Source organism: Callospermophilus lateralis, chromosome 7 (genome assembly GCF_048772815.1).
Source record: "Callospermophilus lateralis isolate mCalLat2 chromosome 7, mCalLat2.hap1, whole genome shotgun sequence".
NCBI classification, from domain to species: Eukaryota; Metazoa; Chordata; class Mammalia; order Rodentia; family Sciuridae; genus Callospermophilus; species Callospermophilus lateralis.
Window position 1 is genome coordinate 17,847,891 of NC_135311.1, and position 19,525 is coordinate 17,867,415.

At 36.4% G+C, this 19,525-nt stretch overlaps 1 protein-coding gene across 4 annotated transcripts in view; it reads left to right on the forward strand.

The window, feature by feature from the left end:
- Nucleotides 1-2,450: 2,450 nt before the first annotated feature.
- The window catches only part of Wars2 (tryptophanyl tRNA synthetase 2, mitochondrial), a 71,864-nt gene continuing 54,789 nt past the window's right edge, over nucleotides 2,451-19,525 (forward strand). For all 4 annotated transcript variants that reach the window (XM_076861518.1, XM_076861519.1, XM_076861521.1 and 1 more), the window contains exon 1: nucleotides 2,451-2,543. In XM_076861518.1, the coding sequence (XP_076717633.1) occupies nucleotides 2,454-2,543 (90 nt within the window). In that variant the 5' untranslated portion in view covers nucleotides 2,451-2,453. The remainder of the gene's footprint in view (nucleotides 2,544-19,525) is intronic.

Below are 19,525 nucleotides of genomic sequence, written 5' to 3' on the forward strand. Positions count from 1 at the left end.
TAATGATAAAACACAATAATGCATCATTTAAACAATACTATTGGAGAATGAGGTATTCCGAAAGTGAATTTTCCATGGAACTGAATTTACCACTGTTATTATATAAACTTTTAAAATGTTAAGCATTTTGTATGGAAACATTCCCAAAGTGTATTATAGAATTTTTCTTTAAAGGTAAACTAACACATAACCTTTCTCTGAAGATTCATGGTTACCATTATTTTAATTTTATTTTATTTAAAGTACTGAGGGTCAAATTCAGGGCTTCGTGAGTGCTAGCAAAGTGCTATACCACACAGCTAATCTCCAGACCTTTTTATTTTTTTAAATTTTGAGACAGGGTCTCACTAGGTTTCCTAAACTGGCCTGCAACTTGTCATCTTCCTGCCTCATCCTCCCAAGTAATGTGCTACCACACCCAGTTCATGGTTATCTTTATTAGAAAAATGTTTAAGTAGGCTAAATACATGTATATGGTTCTTCTTAATAGATGGTTAACAATGGTGATTTTTGTTCACTCTTACCCTAAAATGAAAATGCTACTGTGGAAAACTACAAACAGAACTGGTTCACTTTTGATAGGTCCCCGTTTTTTTCCTGCTGTCAACTGTTTCTTCTAGCTATTAAATGTACATCAATCTTACAAAATACGCTGTGTAATTTGTTAAAATCAAATTTAGATTTAAAAGATGTGCCTACTCTATGGAAGGCACAGCACTATTCTAGGTGCTGGGGAGGGGAAGAAATATAAAATTCTTAAACAATTATAAAAACTGTACGGTCCATCCCTAAGAAACAACCCAGCTGATTTGACATTCAAGACACTAGGTCATCACCATGGTGTGAAATGCTTTTTTTTTGTTTGTTTGTTTCTAATAATGTCTTAAATTTTGCAAAATTACTAATTTTTAAAGATCAGTATATTGAGATAAACAGATTTGTGTTCTGATAAATATTCTTTAGTGGGCCTAAGTCTTGGAAATATCTCCTATGAAAATATTACCAATTGAGTCTCAGTAGGTAATATTAAGAACTGCTTGAGGATATAAAGTGGATATGCATTTGACAGCTTTTGGTGAACTACAATCTCACTTCAAGTTTTTATCTTGCAATCTGAATGGTTGAGTATGTCAGAAATCTAGCTTTGCTAATTCCTAAGGTCATATAATCTAATAACTATTAAAATCGGGTCTGTAATGTTTGCTCTATATATGAATATCAAACATTCAAGGACTAAGCTACATTTGACAAAGCTACATTTTACAATAGATATTCTATATCCTTCCTCCTGGCAAGGTTTCTAACTTGGCCTTCAGTAATGCCACATTCTTTTAAGTTCTCCAGTATTTTTTGACTTCTTAATTTCCATCATCTGACAACTTCTATACCTCAAACTCTATCTGGTGGCTTCAAAGATTCCCTTGGCTTCAAATACCATGTTTTGTAGTTCAAACTTCTCTCTCAAATTCCAGACTCATGTTATCTATTTAAAGGGCATCACGTTTGAAAATAGGAGAATCTCAAATTCAACAAACAAAAAAATTGATCTGTTTTGTTGATTTTATTATATGGCTTATCAAGTTTTGTCTTGCCCTGCTAGATTTCAGCTCCTTAATACTATAAGCATTTCTTATATAATTTATTTCCCGCATCTCCCCTTGGGAATCTCCAATATTTTATTGGATCAATTTATGAACAAAAAAAGGAATTCTGAAGAATCTCTTCCGATTATATTTTTACTGATTCTTACTGTAGAATTTTAGGTGCACTAACAGAAGCAGGACTGTATAAATGCTTCTTATAATTTAACCCCAATCTTTCACCAGGTATCACCTTCTTCCTGAAGGAACCTCTGGACTAGGATGGAGCACCACAGTCCTAATGACCCATCCTGCTCAAACCTTGTATTTGCTTCTATAAACTTCATCAGTGTACATCGTTTATTTGTTACCCATTAGGTTGTACATTTCTTGATGGCAAAACACATGTATTTTTTTATACCTTCACTAAGCAAAGCTTGCAGACCCAATGAGTTAATAGGCCACATAAGTCTCAAAAAGCCATTATATTGTTCTATTAAAAGAAAAAGAAACACTAGGAGGCTTCATTTCTATGACAACATTTAGAAAGTTGCCACTGGATGGCCAAGATTAAAAAAGCAATCTACCTTTCTTCCCAGTATATAGTGCTACTACTTATATAATCAGACTACGATTTATATCCTTTAAGTTTCTCCCTCAAGGAAGTCTACATAAAAATGAGGAATCCGGGGAAAAGGCCAGCCCCGTCGCACCATGTCCCAAGCCCCCAAATAGTCCAACGGGCACCATTCCCACAAGCGATTAGAACCAACCCCAGGACATGCGCATGCGCAGCAAGCCAAAGCAGCTGTAGGGGGAGACTGCTCTCTGAGCAGACGTAATCCTGGACAACACGGCTCCGCCCTTCTCAAGATGGCGCTGCTCTCAATGCGGAAGGCGCGTGGGTGCTGGAGCTTCATCCGGGCATTTCATAAAGGACCTGAACCGGCTCCCGCTCCACAGGTAACCGAGGACGATCCTTCTCTCACCAGCTTCCCATCCTGCGAGCTCCCTCTTATCCTCCTTCCTCTCCCTGTACTTATTTCTCTCCTCCCGCTGTCTCGTGAGAGTACTGGGCCGTTTCTCTTGTAAAACCCACTCGCCTATCACTGCCCGCCTACTTGGAGCGTGGAAACGTTGCAAAGATACGTGATGACGCAAGGTTCCCGGTGAAAGGAGCGCGCAGCCGCCTGACCATGTGACCTCATCTTGAATCCCGCGACCCTTGCGCGGCGGCTGTTACTAGGCAACGCGGGAAACCAGTTCTTAGTGTGACGTTGTTAGAAAATACACCTGGTCATTCTAACACTTCTCTCTTGCTCATGGTTCCATGCTTTTACCTTTCTTTCCCCATCTGCAAGGCAGGAGCCATGGGAGAACTTAGAGAAGGCGTCTTGTTAGAACTGGGTGGTTTAGATGGGTGCAGCCGCTTGTCCTTCTCTGGCAGTGTGGTATTTTTAAAGAACAGTGATCTTGCATTGTCATTCCTTCTTGGTGATCCTTAGGTCAGGCTTTGTGAAAGAATAACCGGAAGTTGCCAAAATGAGCCGTCTTATCCTTCACCTGATAGCACTGCTATTACTATCATTCTAGTTAAGAGCAGGGCACGACTTTCCGTCAATCCGTATTTGGAATTTTCTCCTGAGAAAAACAGAGTTGGGGTTACTGTTTCATTCATTCAGACATTATTAAATGTCTTCTAAATGCAGGCTCAGTAGTAGTAAACACTTTGACAATACGCTATCGATGGAGATACATCCTGAAATCTAGAGGGGAACGTGGGATTCTGTGATTATTAGGTAATTTCCTGACACCTTGCATATCCATTGTCATTAATGTGTAGGTGTGCCCTGAGGGTGTCACAGTGTAACCAGTGTGTTTCAAAGAGCGCTGAAGTTAGGAAACAGCGGCCCAGGTCTCATCTGCCACATGCTAGCTGTGTGCATGACATATCACAATCCCCTGGGCTTATTTTCTTTAACAAATCAAGTGGAATAAGAGTTGGACTGATTGACATGTTAACGTACTTTGGAGCTTTGGAAAAATCTATGACTACATGAAAAAGTCAAAACAAAGCCAGTGAGAGTAAATGAAAACAAAGATTTAAGTTCAATTTATTTTTCTAATCATCCCATAAATTGCTTAATTACCCAAACTTCTCATTTCTTCATTGATTTTGAACCTTAGAATTCTTGTAAGGATAAAGAACATAATATACTGAAAGCTCTTTGTCAGCAAACAACTATTCAAATGTTATTTTAAATTTTAGGAAGCAATGTTAGGTAAGAATTGATTCTAATTTACTTCATCAAATACTCTTTTTGAAGTTTGGGAGTTCGATTGTTCAGAACCAGAAGTAATTGACAATTTATAGATAATGGCATATTAAAATGACTAAACCTTAGACACCAACTTTCCTTCATTCCAAACTAAAGAATTAATTGTGCCTTGAGAGTACAGAATCAAAGAAAGAAGAAAAACAAATTAGAGCCCACTAATGATTGCCCAAGGAAAATTAGGACACTAAATCATTATAAATGCTAATGAAAAAAAAAAATCAAACCTCTACTATTGTTTTAGTAGCATTTATGAATAGGGTTATTCTTAAAGTTAATCTACTGTTAATCTAGATTGTTTCAAGATGTAGAATTTCAAGAACAATATTAGTGTTTCCAAATATGTAATTTAGCTTTGAGTATGAATGAAATGTATTTTTTCTTAAGTGTATAACTATATATCATTTCAGTTATTTAAAATGATGGTTTGAGAGATTAATGCAGTCTTTTGAAAGACTAATTGAAAAAAAGATAACAATAGTATTCATAATATGATTACAATATTATGTTTACATATAAATACTTATTTAAATATATACACTGAAAAAAAGTTGGAAGGAAACACCGTGTTTAACTTTTTTGTTGTGTTTTGATCTTCCTAAATAGTGGATTAAAAGCAATTTAAGTTTTCTTTAAGCATTATTTTTCACATGTTCCAAATTGAATGTATATCACTTTTATAACCAGAAAAATTGAAATCATAAATCTCCTTGCAAACCTGTAGTCATTAATACTGTTTGTAGTATTTTAAGTTTCTAAGAGAGATACTTGTCCTATGGTGCTGTTATTAAAATGGTCTCAGAAAGGACTACTAAAAATTTATGGCCACTTTTCCTATGTGTATCTTCTTTTTCTCTCAAAAAGCCTTCTTTGAAGTCAAAGGGATTTTGTGAACAGATGCAGAAATATGTGAAGGAAGAATTGGATTCTTAAGCCAGATGCATTAGACATTTTTATGATACCTCATAACCTTTGTAAAAAACAAAAAAATATTTTTCAAGTGTACATTACAATAGAAAGAAATGTGCATTTATCATATGGGTGATTTTATCAGTAACCAAGAGATAGATAAGTTACTTGTTATTGGGTTTGGTCTGTGTACCTACCCCCTGAGGTAGAAAGCAAAAGTGAATGAATGATAGTGGTGCTCTATTAGAAGCTACCACTGATAGAGTATTGTGATTCTTAAGTTGTTTTAATGTTTTGGAGGATGTTTATTTTTTATTTATTTTGTGGGTATTGGGGACATAACCCAGGGGCACTTTACCACTGAGCAGCATCTCCCAGCCCTATATAGTTTTTATTTTGAGAAAGAATCTCACTAAATTGCTTAGGACCTTGCTAAAGCTGGCCTTGGACTTGTTATTCTCCTATCTCAGCCTCCCAATTGTCTTTTGTATTAAAAAAAAAAAAAAAAAAACTTGGCATTGGGGATCTTTATGTTAAATGCAGGATTTTGTTCAGGTTAGGGAGAGAAGGGCTGGGATGTATCTCAGTGGTAGAGCAATACAAAAAGCCCTGAGTTTCATCTCCGGTACTGAAAAAAAGAAAAGGTGTGTGTATGTGTGTGTGTGGGGGGGGGGGGGTGTCCAGGAATAACAGTGTATCACACCATACTCATTGTGGGATATCTGCAATTTATATGAAGATGGTTTATTTTGCCAGGTGTTGCTTGACAGAAAACTGTTGAAATCTGACAAGATGAGAGTAGTCACAGAGTCAGAGGAATGAAAACCTGACATGTTTTATTTAAATGCTGGTGGCATTAGGTAAATTTCAGCCTGTCATCGTTGGGCAAACACAAGATACATAATTCTTTAAGCATTAATTCATGATTGTATTGTGCAAAGAGTGAAATATTGTTGGTTAGTGAATTTTTGCAAGAATATTTATAGTCATTCAGCTGAAGTATAAAATGTCCACATTGTAGTACAGTTGAACAACATGCTTCAATATTAGCCATCATTAGCCTAGGTTTGGTCAATAGAAATATACTATTTCTGCAATTAATGATCTGTAAGTATAGCCATTACATAAAGAAATCATGTCTAAAAATGGCATTATATTAAATATCTGATTTTATGTTTAATTTTCACTACAAGTCTTTTTAATTTTAACATAATTTTTTTATTTTAACATAATTTCAGACTTATAAAGTTGCAAAATTAGCTCAGAAAATTCCTGCACACCCTTCACCAAGTTTTGTCTTGCATAATCATAATATAATTAGCAAAACCAAAAAAAATTAACATTGGTACAGTACTATTAATTCAGCTATAGATCTAATTTACATTTCACTGGTTTTTCCACTAGTCATTTTCCTGGTCCAGGATCAAATCCAGGATCCTATATTGCATTTAGTTGCCATGTCTTCTCCACTCTGTGACACTTCTTCAGTCTTTCATCACTTTTGAAGACTATTGGCTAATTGTTTTCGTAGAATGTCTCTCAGTGGATTTTTCCATTGATTCCTCATGATTACATTGAGCTTATGGATTTTGGCAAGAATACACAGAAGAGATGTTGTTCATAAAAAGGCTTTACAGTAGGTATTAAACATGAGGAAACAGCCTTTGGTTAAGTAACTCATTCAGTGTAGCACAGTTAATGAGTGATGAATTGGGATGGTAAATTTTACATTGGGGATTTAGTTCTATATTTTGCAATTCTGTGATCCTACGGACATTTAATTGTGGTTGTGTTCTCAGTGATATTTCCCTTAGCTCTTTTCTGTCCAGGCAACACACAACATGAGCTAACCAGAAGGGAAACCTTTCAAGAGCTGCCGTAGCCATCCGAGAGTTGTGCTAGTTGATAACTGCCAGTTTGATCAGGCTTATTTCATCTTTGTGTTTTTCTTAAATTTGTGTCGTATGAATCTACTCTATGACTCCTTTTAATCTCAATTAATGAATCCATTTGTCTAAAATGCTCTTTTGATTGGTTGTTCATGTAAACTTAGTTTATATAAGTACTTGTATTTCAGTTTTTTGAAAAATATCTCTGAGCAACAAATTGAAACTGATAGTGACTACTGAAAATATAGAGGAGCAGTAGATAAATGCTGAGGATTTATGCTAGCATCTCTGAGGGCATCCACAGTGAGAGAGTGGTGCTGCTGACCCCAGCTCTTTCTCTGTATGTCTTTTGCATAACTGCAGGTTACAGAAGAATTGTCTGTGGATGCTGAGACAAATACATGTGTGAATCGTGTGTGTGCGCACACACACACACACACACACACACACAGAAACACACTTACTGTGTGCACCTACCTACTGAGGTGCAAAGCAAAAGTAGATGAATCACAGTGGTTCTCTGTTAGAAACTGCCACTGATTGAGTATTCTTAAGTTGCTTTAATGTTTTGGAGAATTTTAAAAAACAATTGTCTTGCATTAAAAAAAACTTATTTCTTTATATCTTTCAGAAAAGGAACACTTAGCTAGTGCCTTTTATATGCCAAAGCCTCATGACATGTGCTATGCATGATTTATCTTCTTCTTTCAATGATCTTATAAATAGTATTTTACCTATTTTATAAAAAAAAAAAAAAAGAAAGAAAGAAAAAGAAAGGCGGGGGGAAGCTAAAAGAGATTAGGGAATTTTTTTAAGGCACAGAGCTAGTAAAGAGCAGTGCCAGGATCCCAACCCAGTTTGCCTATCTTTTTCCTACTTGATCAGTAGTCATTCCTTATCAAAGGAAAATTTTACATGGACCTCCTGTTAGAATGTAAAAGCAGACCTCTTCAGTATAAGAAGTGAAAGAGTATCTACCATCTGCTTGTTTGATTTTTTTCTCTCCATTTCCCTGACACACAAGCCAAGGACCTCTGAGATTGTACTATACAGTCCTTGCTTGCTTGCTTGCTTGCTTGTTTTTTCCTTGGGATTGAACCCAGGAGTACTTTATTGCTGACCTACATTCCCAGTTCTTTTTATTTTTTTATTTTTGAGACAGGGTCTCACTAAGTTGTTAATGCTGGTCTCAAATTTTCCATCCTCCTGCTTCAGCCTCCCAAGTTGCTGGGATTACAGGTGTGCCCAGCCAGTCTTGGATTTCTTAAGATGTAGTTTGAAAAACACTGCAGTTGCCTTAAACATCTGAGTGAGTTTCTCATTCAGGACCACACATAATAGATGAATTATTTTTAAAGAGATGCCCTGTAAATGAATGGTTTTGGGTTATTTACTTTGATGTGCATGTGTTTTATGACTAAAATATAATCATCTTTAGCTTCATGAGTACATGAAATAAAAGCAAATCAATTTTTCTTCCCTCTTTTCTCCTTTAATTCCTTTCTTTTTTTCTTACAGCTTATTTTTACATAGCGTGCTGATTTTTGTGCACAAAAGTGTTGGTACAGAAGTCACTCTAAACAGTGTAACTAGTCTGGCCTCCAGCCTCCTCCCAAATGGTACTGCTCTTCATTCTATTCTACCACCACCCCTCTGGAGTTTTTCTTCTAAAGCCCTAAGGTGTATATCTTCCTCCTAAATTTCCATAGGAAAAATTTACTCATTTAGGATAGAAGCCACTCTGCCATAGTATGAGACACTAGCTGCAGAAAGACAATTTATAGGCACAGAGATGATACACTGACTCCAGCTGGACTTAATTTAATTCTGGCATTTACAGTTTTCTCTCTATATCATTTCTTAGTGATATCCTATCTTTTATTGCCAGTCAGGAGCATAATACTTTTTCTTAAATTCCCTGCTTCCTGAACAAAGCAAGGTCATATCTAGGTCCTTGCACTGCCCCATCATTTGAGTTATACTGGTCCTCTAATCATTAACCAAAATTCATCTATTGCTCTTTTCTTTGCATACTTTTTTCTTGGCACACATTTTTTCCTTTTCTTCCTCCTCCTCCTTCTCCTCCTTCTCTTCCTCCTCCTCCTTCTCCTTCTCCTTCCTCCTCCTCCTCCTCCTACTCTTTTTCTCCTTATCCTTCTCCTTCGTCTTTTGAGCTACACTTCCACTTCCATTTGAACTTCCTTGGCTAAAAATCTGCCTTTTTTAATGCCCCTTTTCTTCCCCAGAAGCTGAATTCAGCCAACCTGATTACTAACCCTGAAGATTCACAACTTGGTCTTTCAACATCCCTTGCTGTCTATGCCAGGACACTAATTTGCATTCAGGGATGTTGTCCTCTCCTTTTGATTGTTACTCATTACAGTGTCAGACAACTCCACTAAGGATAGAGCTCTGAATGACTTTGGTTATGTGATTTCTTATCCCCATTTCTTGGGATGATATTTGTAGATTTTTCTGCAAGATAGTTGAAATTACAAATAAAATAACAGACCTCACCTTGGTAAAGCATTTTTCCAGTGGAATTCTTGCTCTTCATTAATAATATCTTATTCTAATATAGTAAGTCATACTTTCTTAAATGTTCTACATATTCTCATTTAATTCTGAGGATAACATATGAAGTTTCACTATTTGGCCATCTAAAATTTTTACTTACTGATTAAATTTTCATTGTGCCTTCTCCCTCTTTTTCTTTCTCTTGCCACCAGTTCTGTAATGTAATGATGACAAATCTAAATATGTAAACACCAGTGTTTTTTTAAGTTTTAATTCAGTGGGTATTATTCTGTTTGCATTTAAATTAGTTTAATTTTTAATTCAGTTTTGGACCCTCATCTGATAGAAATGTGATCATTTCAGTTGTTATTAAACATAATGATAACTGGAGAAAGGAACCAGTGTAATAATAGCAAATATTCATTGAATGCTTGCCTTGTGCCAAGCATAGTTTTAAGCACCTGATGTACATTTGCTCTTTCAATCCTCACAATTCAACAAAGTAGATGCTATTATTAACTGTTTTACAGATGAGGAGGCTGGGAGGGTACTTAACCCACTCAAGGTCATGTAGCTTGCAAGTGTCAGAACCAAGATATAAACCTAGTTAGCCCAATTTCAAACTAACTATAATAAAATGATTGCAAATCCTGAAACAAATTACACATGTTAATTCGCTGATAATTGCCTTGCAACTTTCAAATCTGTTCCATGAAAGCCACTCATATATCTTGCTATTGTGACATGCAGAGTTGAAATTATAAATCATCCTTTGTTGTTCCTGTTCTTATGGTCTTGTTTGGCTGGATGAATTATGAGAAAGGAGCAAAGCTGTCTTGTAAATTTATCTCTATGTCTCTATTTGGCTACTGCCACTAAGATTACCTTGAATAATACAAGGGCTTTTAACACATGAGTCCCTAGGTGCATGTAGGAAGTTCTATTTATACACAGTCCATAGCTGGAAGGTCAATCTGGGCAGAGCCCTGCAGGCGCAAGGGAGGTGGTGAGTGCTAAGGCTGATGGATGATCAGGGGACCACTATCTAGGGTCTAGTTGCGATTTATGGCTAGAGTACTTTCTTCAAGAAGTAGCAGAAGTACGAAGTGGGAAGGTGGGAAATGTAAGTAATTAGTGCCGTGGACCACTGCTGCACAGACTAAGGAATACTTTTATTTTAAAGTATTCTAATTTTAAAAAGTTATTAAAGAGGTCTCTAATTCAATAATTACCACTGAGTACATTAACTAGGATGCTGATGAACCTTTAAAATTAGCACCATTGAACAGAGTTGATCTCATACACCAAAAAAAAAAAGGGCTCCTTGTGAGCTTTGACTTATATTCCCCATGAACAGAGACCATACTGGTGGACCATTCTACTTGTCATTCATTGAGCCCCACTGTTTACTCCTTGTGTTACTTTGGGTGCCTTTTCAGAAGCAGAAAAATGTAATAGCGAAGGGAAATGGAGCTGTTTACCCGAATCACTGATTTGGATTCTGTCACCCCCTAGAGAGAATGATCTAAGCAACCAGTTCTAAAAATTGCTACAAAAGCGAAGAGGACTCCTGGGCTGGGGGTGAAGGACCAGGTTACGTGGAATCCTTGCCAGTCTGGGAGAGAACACCAGGTTGTCCCCCCATGGACGCTAGTTCCCTTGCCACTTGAGTTGTGAAGAAGAATTCCTCTTGACAGGCGACTTTAGCTTTTCCAGTGGCTGGCAGCTTGTTCAGCCACCCCGTTGTCACCAAAATGTAAAACATTCAGACTCAGCAACTTTGAGAAGCTAGTTTTGTTGAGGATAAATATGCACACCTTAAATTTGACTATTAAAAGGAAGTGTGGCAAAGCAGAAGGTCCATGGCTATTTGGATCAATCAAGCCTGGGTCTACCATATATTGTCTCTGTAATACCAGGCAAGTTATTTGACCTCACCAAACCTCAGTTTTCTTATCTGAGAGGTATTAATAATATTCACATTGTAGGAATTTTATATGGATTTGAGATCCTGCCATATATATATATATTCCCTTGGCCAGTGCATAGTGCCCAGTGGATCTTCCCTGCTTGATGATGACTATTTCTTCAATAATATGTAAGAAACTCAGCAAAATTTCTCTCTGTTCTTATCAATCTTAATAGTTTCTTAATAGAATCTACATAGAATTTCCCCTCCTCTAACACCCTGACCAGATTAATCTCCCCAAAACAGAATTGTAATTTTGTTGTTCCTTTGCTCAGAAACCTCTGGGAACTTCTCATAAAGACTACACTCCTGATAACCTAACATTTAAGACTTTCTGCAGTCTGGATCCCAAAGTCCTCCTCTAGGCCATTGCTATCATACATGGATCCTTTGCTTTGTTTTTTAAAAACAATTCCAAGTTTGCTCAAATTGTTCCCCTTTACTTCTTAGATTGTTCCCTTTTGCCTTTTTCCCTTCCTTATCTTTCTGTATTTTACTGCACTTTGAAAACAAAAATAGCTTTGAATATGAATGACACCTCAATAAAGAGATTTAAAACAAACTACAACAAAACTCATATAAATGCTGCAGAAAATTTTGTTTTGAAATTACACAGGACTTTGTACCTTTCTTATAGAAAGTGTGATTCCCCAAGCAGTGTGTGCTTTGAGGCCACCACCACCAGTTGTGAAAAAAAGGAAGTGTCTTCCTGTTGAGCTTTATCTATGATAGCTAATTGTGCAGGAAATGAGTTATTACTTAGGTCTTTGGTATGATGATTCCTGTCATTACTGAAGTATTCAATGAAAATCAAAATCAGTGAGGTAATACATGAGAAAATGCTTATTAGCATTGATATCAAGCATATTGTTGAGCATATAACTACACATTTTATGTATTTATTTACAAGAGATGTTTAGTGTTTGTTGCAGTTAATAAGTAGTCTTACTATTTCTCAAAGTATCTAGATATTTATAAGTTATTGAAAGATAATACCAATTTTATTTTGATGATTTTCCAGGTTGACTAAGGATTTCTATCTTGTTTCCATAACTGACTTTTATTTCTATTCTAGTCCTAATTTTATTTTTTCACAAGTCATGCTAATTATACTGGGGCTTTTATTATACTGACATTTGTTACCTTTGTATATAGAAAAATGTAGACATAATTTAGGGTTAAGATTTAAAGATTTTATTTTGATCATAGGTTTTCTTAAAAAGCTATCTAGTTCAACGCATATGCTATGTTATGATAATTGGTATCTTGTTTTTGCTGTTATAATCAAGAACTTACTTTCTTCACCTCAGGAAGGAGATTTTTAAAAATTCATTAATTATATTGACATTGCCTTTTCTTGCACTGTTACTCACTTTAAGTTTCTTTAAAACAACTTATGAAGCCATTCCTAGCACCTTTGCTCTATAGATATTGGTGTGCTCAGCATAGACATAGAAAAAAGCCCTAAGTCTCTCTGCATTGATATCTGGTATAGTCAGTACGGCTTTTGTAAGCTTCCAGTTTGATGCATCTTAACTTTTCCTTGCACTATAATGAGTGGAGTAATGCAAGCAGATTTTATAGCTAAATGATCTAGATATTGCAAAGAGTTTACATTTTTTTCCTTTTAGAATGGCTACTGGCATTTGGTAGTTGATCAGGAAAACTTTTTTGCTGTACTTACTAACTTGTCATATGTGTTTAACCAAAGCCTTCAACCAACCTAGCATAATCAGACTGTCATGGAATATCATGTCTGATAGAGACAAAATGATTTATTTATCTTCCTGCCAAATCTTCATCTTAGCATATTTGGGTTGCTACAACAAATACCATAGACTATGATTTAAACAGTGGTTTATTTTTCACAGTTGTGGAGGCTGGGAAGTCCCAGATCAAGGTGCTTGCAAATTCCATATCTGTTAAGGGCCTATTTCCTAATTCACAGATAGCTATATCCTCACATGGTAGATGGAGCAAGTTAACTTTCTAGGTCTCTTTTATAAGGGCATTAATTTCATTTATAAAGGTTCCCCTGTCATGACCTAATCACCTCCTGAAGAACCTACCTCCAAATACCATCAAAGTGGGAGTTAGAGTTCAACATATAAATTTTGGGGAGACACAAATATTGTCTATTTCAGCCTGTGACTTTAATGTCCAGACGTGTTGTAAAATCCAGGATTTTTGTTCCATGAATCTTTAAAGTGTCTTGGAGATTCCAATGTTTCAGCATCTACATGACATTTAATATACTGTTTTTTACATTCTAAAATGGAACAGAAATTCTTTAGGTGACCATACGTCCTTAATTTTGATTGGGAATATATTAACATATTTATGACTCAAGTAGAGACACAGTTTGCCTTAAGTTGTACACACACACACACACACACACACACACACACACACATATATATATATATATATATATATATATATTCTATCTAGCTGGTAGACTTTTTGGTTAGGTTTCAGTGATACCTGTCTTTTTTAAAGTCACATACCCACTTTTAAATTAACTATGTGGATATAGGGTCAGTCAGCTTCCATTGGACCACATGTTAGAAGAAACAGGGAGAGAGAAGTGTGGTTCTTCAAAAGGGAATAATAAAGCCAGGCCTACTGATGTGGTTACCGTCAGTTAAATAGTTCTTAAATTTGTGTCTTCTATTGGGAGACCATTAAGAAAGGGATGTGAAGAGGGAAATAATATTTTTTTTAAAAAAATCAGGATCTTTAATGCTCTCTAGGTTCAACCTTGGAGAAGAGGCCAGAGTTGAAGAATTCAGAAGGGTAACAGGTGAGGAAAGAATCATTATTGATACTGAAAGTTGATTACAATGAGACAAATGGTAAGAAAGGATTACCCTTGAAAAGCCCAAAGGAGCAGGAAGTACCAGAGAAGGTAAAGGGAGTTATAAAGAATGGCCTTATCAAGTAAAGTTTGTGGAGGTGGGATATTGAGGGATGGAAGAAACTTGGCCATGATTGTAAGAGTCTGCAATGATGGAAAGTTTGAAGAAAAAGGAAAGAAATGGAAGAAGGGCAGCAGATGATGGAACATTAGGAGACACAGATCAACTCTGAGACTGGGAGAAAGGTAAAGATAGATGTGGGTCTAATGAGTTTTCTGGGAGTGGTATGAGAAATGAATAATGGTGGGCATTATTTTTTTTAGAGGACTTAGGCCTAAAGACATGGTATAGGTTGGTAGGTTAGATTCTGAAGTCAGATTCTCTATATTCAAATCCACATTCTTCAATTTAATAATTGGGTAATGGAAGTTGGTTTCCTTGGGTGAGTTACTGAACCTCATTAGACTTCATTATTTCATTTCATCTGTAAGATGAGGAAGAGCCTAGAGTTAAAAAGCTTGAATTCTATAGTCAGATTACCAGGGTTTGGAGCTAGTAAGTTCACTTAATAGCAGTATGAGCTTGTCAAGACATTTAGCTTTTGGCTTCTGCAAAATGGAGACAATAATAGTATTTATCTTAGAAGGCCACTGTGAGGTTTAAGTGAGTTAGAATATATAGGAATTTAGAATAGTATCAGGCACATTGTATAAGTTTATTTAAGGGGTTTGATAAATAGCATTATAACTAAATTATGCATTGTTTTGAAATTTTTCAAACTGTTCAGCTCATAAGGCATTCAAATATAGAATGAGCTCCTAGCTGTTGATTTCTAGAGCTGGAATTTTGCTTGCCAATTAGGAGATAAGGATAGCTGTATTGCTCACGGGCATATAGTCTGAGTGACAACTTTGGAACAGGCTGGAAAGGGAAGAAGAGAGGACAGATAGGGACTGCTGCACCAGGAAAAAATGGAAAAATCAGAGGCAATAGTTTCTAAGTGAGTTTGAAGAGCAACTATAATGTAAATGAAAGAATGAAGTAGTTGAAAGGTGGAAGGTTTCACACCGAATAGAATATTGACATTTAAAATGTCAACAGTGAAGAAATTTTGTGATGAAAAGGTTCTAGGGTAGGACATGGGAATAAATTATTGAAGTTGAAGATACCAAACAAATGTATGTATGGAACCCTAATGTATTGGATGGATATACCTGATAATTGAACTCTTTTGAATAATGGAAATTGAGGGAGAAAGAGAACCATCTCCTAATCCTGTGATCAATTTAAGAGAATATTCAAGTGGTGGGAAGATAACAAGGGCTGAACAAGTGTAAACATCTGCTCTTGTTTATGTACCCAATTTCTATAATTTGTACCCAGTGTCTCCTGGAGTATTAAATAATCCTGTTTGGGGAAATATTATTTGGATATTTCACCTGGTGAATTCTTTCCTCAACTCTTCATAGAAGTAATAAAGTCATGAATATTTTTATGTATTGATTTACTTACAAACTATTCATCAAGCAGTATGTACTATGTTTTAGAGATATATTAGTGAAGAATGCAGACAAAAACTTATATTCTACTAGTAGAAAAAGACAGTAAGGAAGTAATTAAAATATATAGTATGTTGGGGGATAGGAAATGACACAGAGAAATATATTAGGCAAGGACAAGAGATCTGGATTGCTAAGGGATATTGCATCTGTTCAGTTAGGTGGTCAACAAAAGCCTTCAAGAAGGTGACTTTTGATGAAAGAACTGAAGGTGGTGATATGTACTTGGTTTATATCTAGGGGAGAAGCAATCCAGGAGAAAGAAAGAATGAAAAGACCATGAGGTAGGGCCTACACTGGCATGTCTGAAAACCAGCAAGGAGGCCCAATATGACTGAAGGAAAGTGAGCATTTTCTTTATTTAACAAATATTATATAGTTGTCCTTTGATATAACTAATTGCCGCAGTCTGGCTGGGCACAATTCAGTAACCACTTGTCAAAAGAAACTAACTTTATTTTTAAAACCACACACGCCAAACAAAACAGCTCCTCAGGAAAAACCCTCAGAGCCCAACTGCCACAACCGGCTTCCCACAAGCCACTCTCCCCACCACCAGCCTCTCTACCTCCCACAATCCTCCTGCTCTTGAGGCCAATTGGCTAGGTCGTGTGGGCGGAGCCAAAAAAGTCCCCCAATGAGCAGCTCCGTGGCCTGGAAGGGCAAGGAAACAGCCCAATGAGCATCTCCACAGAGGAGCCAATCAGCTAGATGTTGCTGGGGCCGCTGTGAGCCAATCATCAGCTGGCAGTCTGAAAGTTTGCTGGGGCCCCTTTGGCTGTGGCTCTCAACAACTAATATTTAACAAATAGTTGTCCTTTGATATAACTCAAGGGGTTGGTTCCAGGACCCCCTGCAAATACCAAAATTCTAAAAGGGGAATAATAGAGAGTGGAAGTGGGGAGGTTGATTGTATAGAGCCTTAGAAGCAATTTATTGGGTTTGAGTTGGGAAATTACTGGAAGGTACTGTGTGGGGATAACAACATCATCTGACATAGGTTTTAAAGGGTTACTCTATTAGGATAAAAAAAAAAAAAAAAAAAAAAAAAAAAAAAGACTATAGAGGAACAGGAGTAGAAACAGGAAGACCAGTTAGGAAGCTAATGTGAAATCCAAAGATGATGGGTGGCTTGTACTAGCGTGGATGGTGAAGATGGAGGGATTACACTATGGATTTGTTTGTAGGTTTTGATTTTAAATTTTTATTGGTGTATTATATATAACAGTGAGATTCATTAGGCCATATTTGAATGAGTACATAACATAATTTGATCAATCTTATTCCCCAGTACCTTCCCTTTCCCTCCCTTCATTCCTCCCTCTGATCCACATGCTCTAGTATACGGATCTCCCTTCTATTATTATTGAAATAATAATCATGTTAATTATAATTATATATAAGCATCATAATTATATGAGCAGGATTCCTGGTGGTATATTCATTATAATTACTTATATAAGCAGGATTCATTATGGTATGTTCATACATGGATGTAACATAATTTGGTAAATTTCACTCCCCAAGATTTCCCCATGACCTTCTTTCCAATCTCCCTCTCAATCTCTTTCCTCTACTCTGTTGGTTTCTCTCCTATTTTCATGGGATACCCCCTCTTTTTTGACAATTATTTTAAAGGAGGTAGAATCAGCAAGATTTTCTGATTAATTAAATGAAAGAAAAGTGTTGACTGTGATTCCAAGGTTACTGAGCAGAACAACTGGAATGAACTGAATGAATTTACACTTACTGAAATGGTAAGGAGTAAAATTTGGGGAGGAAGATAAGGAGTTGACATTAAGACATGTGGAGTTTAGATGCCTAGTGAACATCTAAGTGGATATCAGATAGGCATTAGATATATAAGACCAGAGCTCAGGAGAGAGGTGTAGATGGAGATATACATCTGGGAGTCCTCAGAATAGACTTTTGCTTAAAGCCCTAAGATTGGGTATCACCATCTAGACAGTATGTTTAGAAAGAAAAGAGGTTCAAATACTAAATCTGGGCTTAACATTAAGATGTTGGGGTAATGATAAAATTCATGCAAGATAGTAATAGTCAGAGAGATAGAAGAAAAAATAGAAGGTGGCATCTTAGAAGCCAAATTAGGAAAATTTTTTACAGGTTGACATGTGTATGCACACACACACACACACACACACACACACACTCTATATGCTCATGGACATGTACACACAAACTATATTATCATTTATGAAGATGGAGTGATCAGAAGTACCATCTATATTTCTCTACTGAACACTATAGTCTCTATTTGCTGGCAGATTTAATTGGAAGCCAAATTATTATAGTTTGAGTATGGAATCAGACAAAGGGAATTCACTGAATCACCTCATTGGCTAAGGTAATATATGATAACTGGAAGATCCATCTCTGTGCAGCGCATTGCTGACCTGTGTCACAGCCCATTTCCCTTTCTTTATATCACCAGGCTTTCCAGTAGAACACCTTTGTCTAAGCTTATCCCCAATGTGCCTAATCATGATTCTAAATCTCATCCTGAGAGTTCTTAGATTTTGGAGGTCTACCCTTTCCTTTGATTAAAATGTGGATCTTCTTCCTTGAAAAATATATGTGCATTCTCAAGATTTTGTGTACAATTTCACAAGTCCATAAACCTAGATTAAGAACTCCAACTTCAAGTTGATCTCTCTCTCTCTCTCTTTTATGGAATAACTCACAGAAGGTAAACATATTCCTATTTCAAGTATTGGGCCCACCTCCTCATTGTTGCCTCCTCCCCCATGTACAAAACTTGTTTTTATGATCCACATCATAGGACTTTTATGGGAATACTGGAGGTATTTCTGATTTCATTAAGAAAATAATGGAGGTATTTCTGATGTCCTCTTAATGACATATCAGAAATATATGGGGAGTGAGACAGGCCTTCAAACCACATTCCTATTTGTACAAAGGACTTTATAGAGAAGTTCTCATGTCTGTTTGTATGATATCACAGATGTATAAGGCTTATGCTAGTCAATTTAACCTTTGGTGGTCATGTGAGAATATCTTATTATAATTTGATGCTGCCTAAACATTTAGGAATATACCCCGCCCCCCCCCCCCCCGCATCACACACATGTACCTACATACTACCCATGCATATTTGGTTAAAGTTTTGAAGGAAATAGAGGAAGAGTGAAAATATTTGGCTGAAGGGAGTGAAGAAAGCGTTCCAGAATGCTAAGACTAACACCCATTTGAACTTCACAGAAAGTATCATGAGAATGTCAGTGATTAGAACTGATCAGATATTTGGCTGTCTTTTTCAATCAGCAGATGGATTTGAACCAGATCACCACATCTATGGTTTAGTTTTGAAGAAAGAGAAAGGGAGAAAAAAAAAAAAAAACCCAATTATTTGTCTCTTTGTTCAAAGGCCTTTTTTTGTATTGTAGATCCCTAAAAAGCTAGTAGAAGAGCCAGCCTTTCACATCCATTAAGGTTAGCCCTGAAACTGTTGAATTTGATCTCTTCCATTTGCCATCTGGATACAGTAGAGAAAAAGCTATTCTGCATTGGGTTGCTGGACACCATCCAGAAAATAATATGTCCGGGCATCAAAGGCTTGAGGCACTTGGTCCAGTCTGTCTAATGATCACAGGCAGGGTCTGCTCTCCAGTTTTGTAGTATGTTTTATTTTTGCAGTGACAATATATATCCCACTAAAATAGATCACAAGGATTACTGCCAACTTGTCAAAGCTGGGAGTCTTCTATCATAGACTTCAAAAAAGGACCAGATTTTAATTGGGCAAAGCTTGATTTCCAAAATCCATCTCCCTTCATCTCAATCTATCCTTTTTCTTATGGACAGCACTTACTGATTCATAGTTTGTTTGACTCCATGCCTAAGTCTCAAATTTAAAATGTCCTAAA